The sequence below is a fragment of the Rhamphochromis sp. 'chilingali' genome (assembly GCF_963969265.1).
Source record: "Rhamphochromis sp. 'chilingali' genome assembly, chromosome: 13".
Taxonomy (NCBI): Eukaryota; Metazoa; Chordata; class Actinopteri; order Cichliformes; family Cichlidae; genus Rhamphochromis; species Rhamphochromis sp. 'chilingali'.
In genome coordinates, this window is record NC_137940.1 from 34,448,931 (window position 1) to 34,467,629 (window position 18,699).

Sequence of the window (18,699 nt, forward strand, 5' to 3'; positions counted from 1 at the left end):
GAGCGGAGGCTACTGTAGGTGTCTGCGTGTATGTGTGCATGTGGCTACATCACTACCACTTCACAAGATATATCACTGCCGAGTAAGGGCTAAGGCGATTTAGTGGGAAATGAAAAAAAATATCCAGGAGATCATAGTTGATGTTTTTCCAAATACTTGCTATCACAAAGAAATCCGAAGAGAGTAAAAATGAATGGTTTTATACCCTCCACACACACTCCTTAAAGTATATTATAAAGCCTTGAATATTTGATTGCATTATTTGACTTAAATAATAATCAAAATCATTTTGTTCTAATGGATGACACACACACACACACACACACACACACACACACACACACACACACACACACACACACACACAGAAAGGGAGGGAGAAAGAAAGGGAGAGCTGCCTGCTAGGCAGTTCCTGTCTGTACCAACTTTATGAGTTTCCACTAACACACTGCACACAGGGCTATAAGACATGTCAAGTTAAAAAGATTTCAGTTGAAAGATTTCCCTCCCTTAAAGACATCCTGGGGTTTCTATGGTTGTGCCACCAGTGGGTATCATTAACACACAGGAAATCCATTTTTTCTTTTGATCTCGTCAATAAAAATTCACTGACAAAATATTGAAACTTGCACTCATTATGCTGGCTTGTTAAATCGAACAAGTCTGATGTAATAGAGCTTGGAAACTGGATGCATGTATGGTAAGTATGGCAACAATGTAGTCTAAACACAGAAATTCAACTTATTATACTTGATTTGTTTGTAAAAGTCCAAATCAGCTGTTAAGATATTATGGTGAAGTACCTTTTTATGCTAACACCATCAAACATGAAATGCATACGCACTCAAAGACATACCACATATGTGTTATGTTAACTGATGATTTTCAGTTGTTGCAGGTGTGATAACGTGCAGCAACTTCACCTTTTAATAATCTCTGTTTTAGATCAGTGATGTTGTGATGGCTTGTCCTGCAAATACCCTGCCTCTCACCCAAAGTCAAGTGGGTCCATCACCCTCTGCAACCCTGAGCTGAAAGAGATTTAATGCATGTGAAATTTCTCTTCCTTTTGATGTATTTTCTAAATAATATATTTAATCACCACTTATATGTTGGAAGGTTGTCTTTGATCAGCATCACAGTTAAAACTTTGTTGGTTAAGAGAAATGCACTTAGTGGTAAATCTAATGCACTATAATTACAGACCCAGCTTTCCAATTATAGGTAATTAAGTAACATAAATGACAGCGTGACAACCTGACAGAAACATAAATGTAGATGTATGATGCTGTGTTTTAAATAACTGCATATACATCTAAGAGCGATAACCTTAAGAGTCAGAGTACATGTTTTGTGCAGGGTGAGGCAAGGACATACACTGGCCAGAAATATTGCTGCACGTGTTAACTGTTGCTGTGTGAAACAGACACACACAGGGCAGTGAGCGCCAGCAAGTTTATGGAAAACTGAGAAAGTCACCGGATGACTGCTCATTAAAGTCACACACAAATTTCGGCAGATTTACCTCACTACTGCGGGAAAATCTAATGATAGCACAAATTTCTTGGAAGTAATTGAATTCTCAATGTATGAATCAGACTTCCTATTCTGAATGCTGTTATCAGATCTGAACACTGATTGATTAAAACAGCAGTTCTCCTAGTTTTGCTGCAAAGTTCTATGGTGGACTAACTTTGACAACATCTCATCATAACCTAACCTATAAGTTATAGGTTAGGTTATGACGAGATGTGATGAGATGTTATAGGCTATAACCAACCTAACTTCTTCCTTGAAAAAGACCACTAAGTGGGTGTGCAGGGCCTTAAAAGAGAAATGGAGTAGCCAATTAGATTAAAGCACCTCATTCCCATGTGTCTTTAGATGGTGATGAAGATGGGTAAGAGGCCTGAGAAGAAATGGCTAATGAGATCTCAGCCACAGTTCTTTGGAAGTGGTCCTTTTTTCACTCCTCTATAAGAATAGACTCTTTTAAAGGGAGCGATCATTGTACATTGCTCGATAACTTCCTATATCATTTTTAATTTCCCTTCTGAGGAGGAAATATATATATATATATATATATATATATATATATATACACATACACACACATATACATATATGAACAAAAGTAGCTGCTGGACAGATACTGTACATGACCTGGGAAGATGTAAAGCTATACACGACAAATTAAGCTTATATAATCATACTGCACTCTAATTAGCTTAACTCCTGTCACAAGAGCTCCTGAGTCCTGCAGAATCAGTTTTCAGCCAATAGCCAAAGTTAAATTATGAGCATCTTTACATTCAGTACAAGTATGAAAACATTCACTGGTCTAAACTGACTTGTTCAATTGATCACTTATAATTCTGTTAGCTCCTGGGTTTTTTGGCCCTCTTTCCACACAAGACCTTGAAAGATTTACAGGCCAGTTCAAATCACTGAACCGTGAGAGAATTATCTGAGAGGACGACATGTTGTCAATGTTCCCTAAAGCCTTAAACTTTGTTACTGACAAAAAGAAAACTTAAATTAGCTACCAATTCCATCAGCTTTAAACTGGTAATGCTTGTTTGTTGCTTGTATTCAACAAACACATCACCATTAAGTGGTACACATAACCCACAAAGAATGAGGCCTAATCCTTAGGTGGCTCAGTGTTAATGAATCTGTTTATTTGCCCAAAAGTCTCTAAAATCTTTTAAAATCATGGTTTTAAAGTGCAGCGCTTTTTCCTGCTACAATTAATCCCCTGAATCCCAGCCGTGGATGTAATTTGTGATCTGGAATTGTGAACATGACTTAAAGATGGACAAACACACAAGTCACAAAACCTCTAAATAGCTTGAGCTCTATTGTTCAATCTATGTAATTAATTAACCATCTCAGTTTGATTTTTAAGCAACAACATCAAAATTGTAAAGGTTCCAGCTTTAAAAATATTATAATTAGGTACTTTTACTTGTTTCACATACATATGTGTGGATGTCAGGAATCATATCATATCATTTGTGTGTTACAAAAACATAGTAGTTGCGGCTGTGGTTCAGTCAAGTTGAAAAAGAGCAGGCTCATTCCTTAGATTAACCTGGTTAGTTGGAGCAGTTTGTTTAAGCTGTTCCTGAGTGAACCAAAAAAAAGTGAGCTGGTATAGCTTGCATTTGATTGGAGGGTTTCAAAGTTTGAATTTCTTTCATTATTATTTCACTTAGTTAGTAAACCCGTTTCTTTGTGTATTCGCCAGCTGTCTTTTGGAGATCCGAGCATCCTGCAGTGTACTCCATCAATGCCTCCATCAATAGTATCAACGACAGCTAAACTTGGAGAAAGTTTCAGTTATCTAGTATTGATTCAAACTGGACAATAGATGCCGGTTTGATCGATATCTCGGATATCTGCAAAAGCTGGCAGAATAGAGACTTGTTATCTGCAAACTCCAAGCATGCTTATCCTTGTGCTTTTATTACTGCTCTGCTGAAGATTCAAATCCAGAATATTCCCCTGATTCAAATCTGGACTATTTTAGCTTTTATCAAGTAAAAGAAAAAAGTGCAGACACTGCCCCAAAAACCACACATCACACAGGTAAATGGGCTGCATTTATTTAGGCGTTTTCTAGACTTTATACTGATCAAAGTGATTTATCCATACTGACACAACAGGGGCATTTGGGGGGTTTAGTGTTCTACATGAGGCAACATCAGCATGGAGACTTTTTGGTTAATGAACTATCAGCACATGACCTCGAGCATGCTCCCAGTATAATTTCATATTGTCTAATATGGACATAGATATATGGCTTTTAAAATTGAGAAGAAAATCCTTTAATATAGCAAGAATCTTATCCCCTCTATCACATATAATCAAAGAATGCATTTATGCATTTTAGTTTCTGTTGTATTTTATATACATATATGGTTTTCTTTGGCTAATTTTTCAGTATGAATAAGCTGTGTATCTAATTTTCCTTTTGAGAATAACCACATCTTGTAAACTGGGTACTGAAAAGGAATTATCCACGTTACCTGGTGGAACTCCCTCTGGTGCTGGACAGCTCCCACATCACCTCCTATGGGCAGCTGCTCCGACAGCTCCTCGTCCTTGGCCGTCAGCCATTCTATGATCTCCTGCAGGGAGAGCTGCAGCTTCCCGCTGTTGTCGGAGAAAGCCTCTAGCCGCACCCTGCCAGCACATACAGCAACACATTGCTTTAGCAAACAGTAGGATTTTCCAACTCACCAAATAAATGCTGCAGATGACAGTTGGTCACTGCAGCCTATTTTGCACAATAGCAACATGTTTACATGTTTTCTTAGATAACTTCTAAACCACTCATTAGCAGTGTCACTTGAATTTGCAGTTCAGTAATGACTCTTAATATCACCTGCATGCCATGTTATTTTTCCAGTAGTCACCCAGGTATTTTTCCATTTGAAGTCCAACCTTAAGAGTCTAAAGGTAAGTAGCACACTGTCCAAGGTGAAATGAAAATATATTTCATGAGAAATTTGCTTTTTCAAGGATAAAGAAAATTGTAGCTTTTTTGCAGCAGTGATATGAATTAATCCTTAAAAGGTTTTCAAACAGTTCCCACAGATGGCCCAATTTATGCTGATTATTTTGTTGTTCCCACCAGATGGAATACATTATCAGGACAATACTGCAGGAAGTACTTTTTATAGCTACGAGAATGGTGAGCAAAGGGCAAGTAATAAAGGAAGACAGACTGGTTGGTCAGGTGTACATCCTACAGCAAGATAATAACCCACTAACATTTGAATAAAAGAACTAAGTGGTAGGTCTTAAATGGCACTCATTCTGGTTTGGTGTGAAGCGGAGAGGTTAAAAAAGGTCAAAGAATGTTCCCACAAATGTGTTGCTCTATGTTTAATTTTTTATTCGAGAACGAGAGTCAAAACTGTGTTTAGATGATGAATAAGTCAAAAACTTAGTTAATTCTAAAACAAGCTCAGACAACATACCTTTAAACAATCTTGAATTATTCATAATCTAAAGATTTAACACGGGCATCTTTTGTTAACAGCTTGGGTTTATCAATTCTGAAGTAAGCTTCAGATGGTAATGTTTGGTTATCTAAGCTAGAGAGAGGTAGCATGTGATAATTTAAAAGACAACTTATACACAGAGGTAGCAACAATATGCCAAGGTGTGAAGCATCTTGCCTGCAAAAGTACTGCCAGGAGGAAAGACTGCCACCAGGAAAACATGGACATAAAAATGCAGAGTTAAAATACTTTAGCACCTTTTAAGTGTTTATCAGCAAGAAAGAGAAAGAGACTTTAAACATATTGGTAGACACATATGATCGAGTATAGAGTAGCACTATATGTAACACTGTACTTCCAACGTGAACACACAAAAAATCTGTATAAATGAATGCCTTAATTTCAAGTACAATGACAGCATTACTGGATCCATGGACAGGGTGATGGTGAAATGACAGTACAATGCTACATTTTCTTTATTATATTTGCTAAATATAAATACTTTTGTTCTTTTTTTGCAGTCTTTTAATCTATGAAGCAAGGGGATATTTTAAATGTATGTGTTACAAAAAGTTGATAGCAACACTTTTTCAGTCTTTTGAGTCAGTAAAAGTTGGAACAAGGATAGTAGCTACGTTTTTGGTCTACTTTTGTCTGAAATCAGAGAAGATTTACTATGTCAAAAATGACTTGAGATTTTTATGGTAAATCTGAAAATTCTGTAACTGCTGCTAAATGAGATGCAATACTGGACTATTCTATTTCTTTTAATCAAAGATGCATGCAATGTCTTTTATGTAGAATCCCACATGGTAGCGGTGCAAGGTGAGAGGCACAGAGTTGTAGATGACAGTATTTTCCAGGCTGAAGTGAACTAGGTTCACATGACAGAAGGCAAGGCAAGGCAAGGCAAGTTTATTTGTATAGCACAATTCAACAACAAGGTGATTCAAAGTGCTTTACAGAGACATTAGAAACAAGAACAAATAAAAAGCATGATTTAAAATTGATTAAAACAAGCAAATAAACTAACTAACTAATTAACAAACAAACAAACAAACAAACAAACAAACAAACAAACAAACAAACAAACAAAACAGTATATAAAATCAAAACAGATAAAATCAGAACAGTAGATAAAATCAGTAGTTAAATGTAAGTTTTGAAATTTAAGCTTAAAGTGTGGATTTGGTGCTTTATTCAAATGCAGCTGAGAACAGGTGAGTCTTCAACCTGGATTTAAATAAACTGAGTGTTTCAGCTGATCTGAGGCTTTCTGGGAGTTTGTTCCAGATATAAGGAGCATAAAAGCTGAATGCAGCTTCTCCGTGTCTGGTTCTGACTCTGGGAACTGATAAAAGACCGGATCCAGATGACCTGAGGGATCTGGAAGGTTCATACTGGGTCAGGAGGTCATTGATGTATTTTGGTCCTAAACCATTCAGAGCTTTATAGGCCAGCATCAGAACTTTAAAGTCTATCCTCTGACGGACAGGCAGCCAGTGTAAGGACCTCAGAGCTGGACTGATGTGGTCCACTTTTTTGGTCTTAGTGAGGACTCGAGCAGCAGAGTTCTGAATGAGCTGTAGTTGTCTGACTGATTTTTTAGGTAGACCTGTAAAGATGCTGTTACAGTAATCAAGCCTACTAAAGATGAATGCATGGACTAGTTTTTCCAGGTCCTGTTGAGACATCAGATCTTTTATCCTTGATATATTCTTGAGGTGATAGTAAGCTGACTTTGTTATTGTCTTAATGTGTTTTTCTAAGTTTAGGTCTGCATCCATCACTACACCCAAATTTCTCGCCTGGTTTGTGGTTTTTAGATGTATAGATTGAAGTTCTCTGGTGACCTGTAATCGTTTTTCTTTGGCGCCAAAGACTATTACCTCAGTTTTGTTTTTGTTTAGCTGGAGAAAATTGTGGCACAACCAGTCATTGATTTCCTCAATGCATTTACCAAGAGCCTGTACAGGGCCTCGGTCTCCTGGTGACATTGTGATATATATTTGTGTGTCATCTGCATAGCTGTGATAGTTTATTTTGTTGTTGTTTATAATCTGTGCCAGTGGGAGCATGTAGATGTTAAACAGAAGGGGTCCCAAGATGGAACCTTGGGGAACTCCACATGTGATACTTGTCTGCTCAGATGTGAAGTTACCTATTGATACAAAGTATTTCCTGTTTTCTACGTATGTTTTGAACCAGTTTAGTACAGTTCCTGAAAGACCTGCCCAGTTCTCCAGTCGTTTGAGTAATATGTTGTGGTCAACTGTATCAAATGCTGCACTGAGATCCAGTAAAACTAGGACTGACATTTTTCCACTGTCTGTATTCAGACATATGTCATTAAACACTTTGGTCAGAGCGGTTTCAGTGCTGTGGTTCTGTCTAAAACCTGACTGGAAGGCATCGTAGCAATTATTCTGTTTTAAGAAGTAACTGAGCTGTTGAGAAACTGCTTTTTCAATGATCTTACTTAAAAACGGGAGATTTGAGATCGGCCTGTAGTTGTTCATTTGTGTCTTGTCAAGATTGTCCTTTTTCAGTATAGGTTTGATTACAGCAGTTTTTAGTGATTCTGGAAACACACCTGATAATAAAGAAAAGAAGAAGGAAGTTATCTGTTCGCCACCTGCCAGCAGCATAAGAGATATCTGAGGGAAGTACTGCTTTTGTAGCACAGTTGGCGCCGGCAGTGTGGGGGCAATGTGAAAGCTTCCTCGTGTTTCAATTACACACCAGAAGCCAGCACTCAAATATCATTATTCCTGCACATCACAATTTGCCAGCACTGTCACATCAAAGATGATGAGTGGGAGCGAAAGCAAGAGTGAAAAAGACGTGTTACTGCTCACATCTGTAAATGAGAGAGGACTTTGCAAAAACCTAACTTGATTCAGATGACAATTTATGTGAAATCAAAGCAAAATCTTTAAGATTTTAGCTGCAATTAAATAGAAAACCACCAGAGATGAACTTCTGCAAGACACAAAGTTAGTTAATTACATGCTGCTAAATGGAGTTTAAGCAAATACTTATCTATAATCTTTCAACCTGAACCAACAGCATGCCACCATCGCCGATTCCATATTACTGACTGAAAAAAGGACTGTAAGGCAATATTATCCAAATTGAATTCAGCATAGATGGGCTCTGACACATAAGGGATTAGGTGTCAGGTCAGCGATGGCAGTTTCAGAAATCGCATGTGGGGAAAGCTTCGAGACTTTAAGGAGAAAAAGACAGAAAGGTGAAATCAAGCTTGTAAGTGCACGTTTCAGAACTGATAGGCCTCTTTGTTCAACCCTGTGTCAGAAAACCTGTGTGAACCAGACCATGATGTCCCCTAGCCTCTTGTTGCCCCTCCAGCTGTACTCGCTGTGGTAATTGAATCAGAGAGGAGCTGTTTTTCCATGGCCCCTGCAGAAGAGGCTGTCAGTCCATAACAGGCGTGAGGACACACACACAACCATACCAAAAATACACACATACAATCACTCAGCATGAATGGAATGAGTTTTCTGTTTCAAGTAAGAGCAAACCAGGGCCTCGGATATATCTAAGTAAGGTCATCCATCAAAAGATGACCCTGACACTTTTGCAGAGAAGCTTCAAAATGCTTCGAACTATGCAGCAGACATTCACACAAGCAATCAGAACAGGCACGAAGAAACACGCACATACACAGCTCAGAGCGCATTCGCTAATCACTGCTTTCCATTACACACACCGAGGGTGAAACAAATAGAGCGCTGTGCTGGAATGTAATCGCTGTCACATGGTGAGGGCTGCCAAGAACAACTCCTGCCCTGCTAAGCTACAGGGAGCCCAGGCTTAAGGTTTGCCAGTATGTGAGGCTGACTGAAGTTATTTTATCTCAACTGGAAACATCATGATATTCATTTAGGTTTTTTTATGGGTCAGCCTCTGCTGCACTGGATAAGGAGATGCCAGGGATTTTGCCTGTATGTGTCCAAAAAGAGGGAAGAAAGGACCAAAAGAGGAAAAGGTTTGGTGGGTGAGCTCTTCTTACTTTATCCAAACTTATTCAGTCTAGGTTTTGATAGACGATATGGCATCTTTGTGGTGATATGCGGTGTTTAGTATTTGCTCATTTGTTTTCTTTTGTTTGTAATTTGTCTGACCATTGTATGTGGGGAAAGCTTTTGTTGAGATGTCTACTCCTGGGAAGATTGCGGCATTCAATCAACACACACCTGAATGGCTGAGACCAGCAAACTGCCTAAAACGTCTGCTTTTGCAGAAGTGGTCACATTTTTTCCCTTAGTAGCATCTGGCTGCCAGTAGTAGTACCCTCTAAATTCCTAAGGAAGCAGTAGGCGTGCACCTAGTTTCCTACAGGATTGCGCAGAGAAAACTTTTTTTCACATTGAAGAACAAAGGGAGAAAATTAACCAAAAACAAAAACATTCTGTGGGTCTGTTCGTGTTTGTGCTGTGCATAGGCCTGTATCTATGCCTGTCTCAAGCTGCTCAAAAATAGCCAACAGGCTTGATGGCAATGCCAGAAATAATCGATACAAATGGGCTAATGGCAATGCTTGAGTGCATGGTAGACTGCTTCCTGTGTCCGCCCTTGACACGGCACACGCTCAACGTACAGAGTCATCTGCTGGCATCACAAACAACAGTCTAATGATTGAAAGGCAGCCAGTTGCACGAGCACACACGATGAGATACTCTGGTCTGAATTGAGACTGGTACTCAAAATACCAGATATTGTCATAGTGAAGAATGCAGACCTTTTCATTTCCTGGATTAGCGTCATGCGATGGATTCATAAGAGATAAAATATGCCACCCAACATTAGAGAGACTGATCTTTGTTGTGAATATGAATAAACAGATTCTTGCTACAGCAGCTGAGGTAACAATCAACATCCCCGTGTCCTTGAAAACGACACTGCATCATTATCAGCTCATCGCTGTGGTGGCTCTGGAGAAGAATGCCAATCACAATGTTCTGGGTGTAAATATAAGATTGCATTGCTCCTTGGTTAACCTTTCAGTGTAAGTCAGTGTTCTACCAGGTGAAATAATGTGTTACATGAAAATTAATGGTGTGTGTCAATATTTCTTGAGATTTAGCATCAAAAGTAAATAATATGGTCAAACAAAACTCCAATTCCCTAATCGGTGAGAAAGATTACAGAGAGAAACATAGTGCTTGGTTCGATGATTAATTCATGCATAGGAGGATATGTTCAGTGTTTCTCCTGATTTAGAAGAGAGTAGCGTGCTAGCGTGTTGCCTCGGGGCCCAGAGAAGCTTTGAGCACAGCCCCCTCATCTCATTCTTTCTCAATTGCAAAGACATTGCAAGAGAGCTGCCAATGTGATGAGCCCTGTTGATACAACCACTGCATTTTGTTCAATTATGTATAAAGAATTATTTTTTCCCCCCAAATCTCCTTTTGGTTTTGAATTCTGCTTTATACTCAATTTGATTGTTTTTACCTTCATACAATAAAGGATTAACCTTCTTTTTGTTTTCAACCCACTCTGTCATAATTAAATGTTGCAGATAATCAGCACATTAGAAAGCTTTCCACCAACGAACCAAGTCGTCCTTTGGGTACTTTCAGTTTGCTGCCAAAAAAAGTGAGTCTTTGAATGTTTGTTTTTCCAATCTTCATGTCTTTGTGGAATGAAAAGCCAAAACACAACTATAAGAAATTAATGAAAAATTAAATGTTCAGATAAAAGACATTGCAACATTTGGATAAGTAATTCAAGAAGCAGCAATAAATGGCTGGGGCTCTTTCATATCATTAGTACAAAAATGGATTTGAACAGAACTCTAATGGTCTATTGCTAACATTTAAAATTAATTTTCCTCCTGTTGGAGCAGAAACTACTTTCTTGCTGTTCAACTACTTTTTGCCTCCAATTGCAGTCTCTAATTGTCTTTCCTCAGAAAAGTGCACATATTTTAAAAATAGTAGGCTATGTTTTTAGACTAAATCTTGTAGCATGTTTTGTTGCCGACATTTGCAATAAAATGCAACCTGTCTCAAATAGGTAAATGTACAGTGAGCATAGTTATGCCAGTGTGGGGGTTTTTAACATGTCATATTGTCTTTTTTTATATATATATATCCTGGCAGAGTCAAAATTGTTAGCCCCTCCTGATGCTAATAGTCAATTCTATATTCTTTTTGCTAACAGTTATCTGCTGACTGCTGGAGGTTTTCTTTTAAAATCTTCACATAAGCTTCTTTCTTCATCCTTTGCACTTTAATGAGATTCCCAGTTCTAGTTGCACTGAAGCATCCCACAGCATAATACTCCCACCGCCATGTTTCACTGTTGAGACAGTCTTCTTTGGGTTATGTGCCTCTCCCTTCTTTCTTCAACCATAAGCAGCATCTCTGTGGCCAAAGAGCTTTAGTTTAGTCTCATCTGACTACAGAACTCACTTCCAGTATCCATAATCTTTCTCCATTGTCTGTTCTGCAAAAGTTTTTCTTGGTCTGTAACCTCACTATATATTACTGTGCACGATTCTAGTGATTGTCTTCTTTGAGACCACAGTTCCCAACTTGGCTAAGGCATCCATGAGTGTCTTGGCAGTTGTTCTGGGGTCTTTGGACACATCTCTCACTGGTTTTCACTCCAGAGTCTTTGAAATCTTTTGCTTTCTTTCTCTGCCAGGCTTCTATGTTCTGTACTTTGTGACACTCTAAGAATTTCTTGATGACGTTTTCACTCCAGTTCTTGACACTTATAAATGCTGTGATAACTTTGTATATTCATCTCCTGCTTTGTGAGCATCAGCATTCATTTTCCTCAAGCCTAAACTGATGTATTAGGCCTGGTTCCGTGGGTTTGCAGTTTGTTTTTGGAAAGCAGCTATTATCCTCCACCTGTTGAGGTGGAGCTAGAGGTTGTCTCTCCTCTTGGGATCTCCTGCAAATCATCAGATGCAATTAACTGCCGTTAGTCTCATGTGCACTTACATGAGGACGCTGCTTATTTCCTGCTGCCTTGGATCACAATTCACTGTTTTCCAGAAGTGCTCCTAGATCACCTGCCTGCCCACGGTCAGCCTCTTCTTGGACCAAGGGTTCTTCTGGATCCTGCACTTGAGTCCTAAAAACCATAGCTTACTAAATCTGACAATTTTATTTTCAGCACAATGTTTTTTCAAGTGATGGCTCAAATCCTTGAAGTTTTTAGACTGTGCATAAATTGGAAGATAACCCTAAGTTTTATCTTGATTTTACTAGCTTTAAACTAAATGAAGTTAAAGTATACTTTTGGAGAGCAGTGGTTTCTGCTGAATAGGGGGTGAATAATATTAACGCTGTTAATTTTTGTTTTTTCTGGAAAAAAAATGTTATTCTATGAAAATACAATGTACAATTTGTGCTTTTTTTTAAAAAAAACAACAACAATTTTTGCATGTTTACAAATTATTTGTTGAAAACCTCTGTCACGGCTGAGCAGCTGATATATTTGCAGTGTGGACCCAAAAAGCAGACAAGGGAGAGATGGCAGTGAAGTTTAAACAAAAAGGGAGCCATTTATTTGGCTGTAAAAACATGAAAACAAAAGAAAAGCAAGGCAAACAGGAGCAAGAACTAAAACCTAAACTGGAAATAACTATGAACAACTATGACAGGAGAAACATGAACACGAACCTGAGCAGGTGCATGCGAGAAACTATGACGAGAAAACATGAACATGGACCTGAACATGAACAGAATCACGAGAGACCTGACGTGACGTAGAGGGAGAAAAACAGACGAACCGACAATGAACAAAGGGAGACAGATGACTTGAATACACAGGAGGGTAATGAGGGAAGTGAGAACACCTGGGGAAAACAGCTGACACAAATGAACCTGAACGCCACAGGGGAAGTACAACTAAACACACTGAACATGGAACATCAGACTCTTCACAATAAAACAGGAACAAGAAAAGGGACGTAGACAAGACAACATGAGCTTGACAAATAGAACATGCAACATGCAGACATGAAATACACGGGGAGACTCAAAAGACACAAGGAGACATAGAAGAAACATAACTGGACCAAAACTCGACTAAACGTAAACTAAAATAATAACAGAAGAACTTCACATGATTTCAATTTAACAATCAAAAATACAAAATAAACTCAGAATGCTGGATCACAGACCCAGCCCGCTGACAATGTCTTGCTGTGTTAAAAAACCCTTTGGGAAAATTTGGATAAAAACCTATTCCATATAGAGACACACTAGTTGTAATTTTATGTAAACAAATAAGAACTAGTGTGTCTCCATATATTTTATGAACTATATAGAGACACACATGTGCACATATCCCAGTGTAATCCATAGACCAAAATCTTTGGAGCTGGATTACCATACTGGCATAGAGCCTATTTTGAGCACAAAAATAAGTTTCTCACACTGCAAAGCATTTGAAAATCACAACAGTAGGTAATTTAAAGTTGTGACTGTCAATATCAATAAATTATATGCTGTCATAAAAGTACACTGCTAACAGCATGTTCATGTTTACCAGCTTTTCCCAAGCTTCTCCCTCCTCTTTCCCTTTTTGATTTTGTGCTCTGTAGGGGTAGATCGTGTCATGCATGATGCATTCAGAGACTCCTCCTGTGGCGGAGGAGTTTTACTGATTCCTAGCCTAAAGGATTTCTTCCAAGAGCAATCTTACTGATATTTGTGGGGAACAGACGTGACGAATGACATGAGCAGAGCACCTACTGAAGCCATTTTCCACAATTGGAAATACTGTATGCATTTGAATATATAAAAAATATAACAGCCATGGGGAACACATTCCTGTAACAAATTCCTCACAGCGGCATGAGTTAATAGAGGAAACTGTGCATGCTTCGAGCTCTGAGCGACAAAACAAACATTAATAAAAAAAGAAAAGAAACCAAAAATACTGACGCTGTTCCTTAGTAGCAATTCTCAACTTGAGGAATATTTAGACATATAAAGCAATCTATTTGGTTACTTCAACAGAGAAGATAGTTTTCTCTACTTTCTTTTCCTTCTTTACCTTTAAGAACAGAAACTAAACCATCTTAATCAGTGACTCACTGCTATAATTATCTACATTCAGAATGTCCTATATGAATCATGCACATTTCCACATCATAATTATAATACAATATGTCAATATAGTCTCAGTGGGTTCTGCTAGATGCCTACAATATGTACAGTAGACAAAGATATGGTATTATAAATGTATCTTGCTATAATGCTTCGCATATTACAGAGAGCAATTTGACATTGCACTGGTATGTAAAGATGTGAATGAAAACCGGGCGGAATTTCAATGCAAATGCAAATGCACAGACATGGATATACAGACAAGGGTTGAGTGGGTACATATGAATACAAATAAGGTTGCTTTTTCCCCCCAGCAGATACCCAGGATGTATCATTAGCACAGCACAGAGTAGGGAAGGTGTAAAAGGTGTTAGGAGAAGCTGAGACACTTGAAAGAAATAAAAGATGACAAATAAGAAGCACGAGAGATCACTGCTGAAATGGTCATACAATCCCACTCCTCTTTAACACCTGAGTGTATATGTTCAGTGTCAAGACAAAAAGGAAAACCAGTGATATATTTTCCAGATTTATTCTGTGCATATTGGTGTGAGCCTGCAGAGCAGATGTTTTCCCCCAGAAACATTATTTCGTCTTACTGATTGTGGAAGTTAATGTGTTTATGTTCATTCATCCAGACATGGATCAGCATACTTATCACTATTTTATGCTTATGAGACTCTGCGGAATTTTTTTTTCTTCCTGTTTTTAATCTGTTAAATTTTAACAATAAGCCACATGGAGAGGTGCTGGGACTCCAGAGTGGATCCGTCCTTCGTTGGTTAGTTGCATTGCCTAAATATCACTACTTCCCCTTTCATTCAATATAGATAGCTTGTTGCGGAAGAGCAAGCAGAACAAGAAGCTGACAGAAGTGCGAAACTGTTAACATATTTTAGTAAAGTAGCAAATTATGGAACTTTCAATACTCAGAGATTTAAACAACTACATTATCTGCTTTAGAAACATTCTAAGAGTAGGACTGAAGAGGGGGTAGTCATCAGCCATTCATCACACTGCCTCGCTAAAGCACTGTGCAGTCAGTGTATTGCTGGTGTCTCTGCTGAATCAAACTAATAACGTTTGGGAAGCTGCAGAGCCATATCAGAAAAGCTGGTATGACATAGCCACTTAAATAAACACCTCCTTCAGCAAATAATAATAATCATTACAACCATTTTTATTAATATTGTCCTGCTGCAGGGACACTAGAAGAATTTGTGTTTGTGTTGTTACCTTTCGTAATGAGAAACTGTGTTTATTAATGTTTTGTTTGTTTTTCAGTGTTTTAGGAAGGTAGATAAAAAAGTAGGTCTTCTTTAAAAGTGCCCAATATGTGGAACATTACAACTGTCATAAAAACTCACTGGCTACTTCATTAGGTACACCTATTCAACTATTTGTATACAAATATCTTTAGCCAATCACATGGCAGGAACAATATATTTTGTGATGAAGACATGGTATCTGCTAAAGTTCAGCATCAGGATGGGAAAGAAAGGTTATATACGTGACTTTGGCATGGCATGGTTGTACACAGACTGGTTGGTATGAGTACTTCAGAAACTACTAATTTACCATCTCAAATTGGTTTCTTGAACATGACAGTGACTTCACTGTACTCAACTGGCCTCTACTAATTTCTATATTTCCATATTTCTAAAGAGTGTAGAAGATACCTGCTCTGTCACTTGCCTCTCTTTGCAGTTTCCAGACCTTTTAAATGAAGATAAAGAGTCAAAACTGGTATGAACTTTTAAAGCAAATACTTTTACTATTATACTTTTATACATCAAAGCAGTACGTTAGACAACTAAATTTTAAACTAAACAGCGCACTTGCAAGGATAGCTCATGGTTTCTAGTTGTTACAGTAAAGCAACACCTTTATTTTTTTTTTCCTGGTATTACTGAGTCCTAATTCATCACAGTACTCAATGCAGTCTAAGATGACAAAAGAAAGAAAAATTAGATCATACAGTGAAACTTACTCAACTAACAGCTTTTTATTTATCACTAAGCAAGGTAATGACAAACTAAATGAATGCATGCTGTATATTCATTTTTTTAATCCTTTAGAAGCTAAAATATGAGGTAATTAGTTGTTTTAAACAAATGATTGTGCACAACAACAAAGCTTAAACTAGATCCATAAGGAAGAAGAAAAGACACTACAGAGAGGTGATATGATTTAAAATACAAGCCACACTTGTTATGTTTTGGTGACACCTAGAATCAACTGCCTTTCTCATTGTTCTTACAGTGGACAAGATCAAGTATTTGGTAAGTTGAATGTTACAGAAAGAGTGACAGCACCCACAATAAGTGTGGTCAGTGACAGTAAAACGTGTATCCAACATTTAAAATGATTCTCATATGCATCTGCTCATGTTTAGTTATACTTGAATTTTTAAAGTAAATGTTTAAATGGACCGGTTCCTATATAGCACTTTTCTACTCTATTCAAGCATTCAAAGCGCTTTATACAACATTTCTCATTCATCCATTCATATACAACCATTTTTTCTATGCCTAAGTGCTTTCTATCTAACATTCACACTCCGATGAGCTCATTTGGCAGCAGCTTGGGGTTCAGTATCTTACCCAAGGATACTTTGACATGCAGACTGCAGAAACCGGGGATTGAACCACCAACCTTCCAATTAGTAGATATCCACAGACACCCAAAAGATCATGCAGATGAAAACGCTCCCTTCACTGGTAAATTAAAATATAGTTCTGCAGTTGAGTGTCAAATATCTAGATTTCCACTGCTTACATGGGAAGTCCCCAAAAAAGCTTGCAGTCATTATATTACAGTGGATGGGATTTATCAGGTGATATGAATAACTGACAATACATTTGTTACAAGCAAACTTTGGGAAAGATGTGACCAAAACTTTACTGTTTTGTGGAATTTAAGAGTGAATAGATGTATGTCATATTATTGCTTTGACTACATCATAATTTATTTCTTCCCTCCTCTAAAAAGCCAAACTCTTATTTCTGATATTAATAATTTCTTCCATTTGCACTCCAGTAGGAAACAGTAACTACTTTATAAGAACCTAAATTCTTAGCTATATTTATAATTTGTATCCAACTGCTATAATTACAACAATTTTTTTTTTTTTTTTTTTGGTGTAATAGAAAAATCTTTAGCTCGCTGATCCACATTTGACCCCAAAGCAGCTCTTACTATGGGAGAATGAATGCAACCAGGGCTAATGTAAAAATAAATAAATACACATCCAAATCCCTCATTGTCTTCTAACTCCCAAAGACGGTGTTTCTCCCAATTTGTGGATTTGATTTGCTTCATATAAACCATTCAGCTTACCTCTGTACAGGGTGAGCACAAAGCCTCATTATTTTTACAGCTAGTCAAACACTGCAGCGGTCCAAAATGTCCAACATTGTCTCTAATCTGCACAAAGCACTTCTGATTTGTTCTGCATCAAATGACTGGTGAGAAGATATAGTTCCGTGCTCTACTCACTCTTGCTTAATTTGAAGCTGTTTACAGCTTGGGATTAATGTTTGTACACACACACACACACACACACACACACCTACACACACACACACACACACACACACTATGTGGTAACTTGCCATATTATTCATGGGGATCCCATTTCCCCAATGATTTGTTTTATCATTAAAGTGTATCAAAGTTTGTTTTTTCAGCCTTGCCACCAGATACGCTTTGAGCAGCATGATATGCGTGACATCAATGGGAGTCTCTCAAGGAAAGAGAGGGAAGGAGTGTGTTAGGACTCTTTAAATTATTATAGAATTGATTTAGTAATTGATTAAGACACGGAAAAGGCTTACAAATAGTAAAATTAAAACCCCTGAAATCTGGGCCACATTTACAGCAGTTAGCCTCGTGGCTTAAACCTCATCCATCAGTATTACAAGGACATAGTGAGTCTGAGCAAATATATACAAAGCACTTTAGAAGAATGCAGCCTTTTCTTGAAATAAACTCCTAGATCTCAATATGATTCTCAGGCAGCAGTAAAAACAAAATCCACTCCTTCGAGTGACTAAATGATTGATGGCTAAAATTCCCAAAAGAGTGCCACATACATCAGGCCCTGTCACTAGCAACTACAGAAGAATAGGTTTTCACCCAGCCTTGAACAATTTAATTATCATTAACATGTAATTGGAGCTAAATAAGCCCTGCGGGGATCATACTGTAGCTTTTCCTGTGGGTGATGTAGGAAAAGTGGGGCACAAATAACCAAAGGCGGACCGTCTCTAGAATTGCTAGTAAGCATAGGATGATGTGGAGGTGGAGGATAGTACAAGAAAAAATATAGCACCAGCAGAACAAGGTGAGATCTGCAAGAGGAAAATGTACAAAAATTCAAAGTAAATGGAAATAAAAGATATCTTGAATTAGGAGGACACTGGTAGACGTGATAGATGTGAATAGAGATAGAGGTGTTGTCATAATAACAAAGATGGAGACAAAAACAGACTCAGAGGTCTCCCTTTGCCCTCAGACAGACGCTGAGCGTAGGTGGTTGGCTCTCTGCAGTTATCTGAGCCATGCGGCAAATAAATTCATAGCATGCC

The 18,699-nt window shown here is 38.0% G+C and overlaps 1 protein-coding gene across 3 annotated transcripts in view; it reads right to left on the reverse strand.

Annotated features, from left to right (window-relative positions):
- The window catches only part of drp2 (dystrophin related protein 2), a 129,477-nt gene that overhangs the window by 62,725 nt on the left and 48,053 nt on the right, over positions 1–18,699 (reverse strand). For all 3 annotated transcript variants that reach the window (XM_080901122.1, XM_080901124.1, XM_080901123.1), the window contains exon 3: positions 4,032–4,188. In XM_080901122.1, coding sequence (XP_080757248.1) covers positions 4,032–4,188 — 157 coding nt within the window. The remainder of the gene's footprint in view (positions 1–4,031; positions 4,189–18,699) is intronic.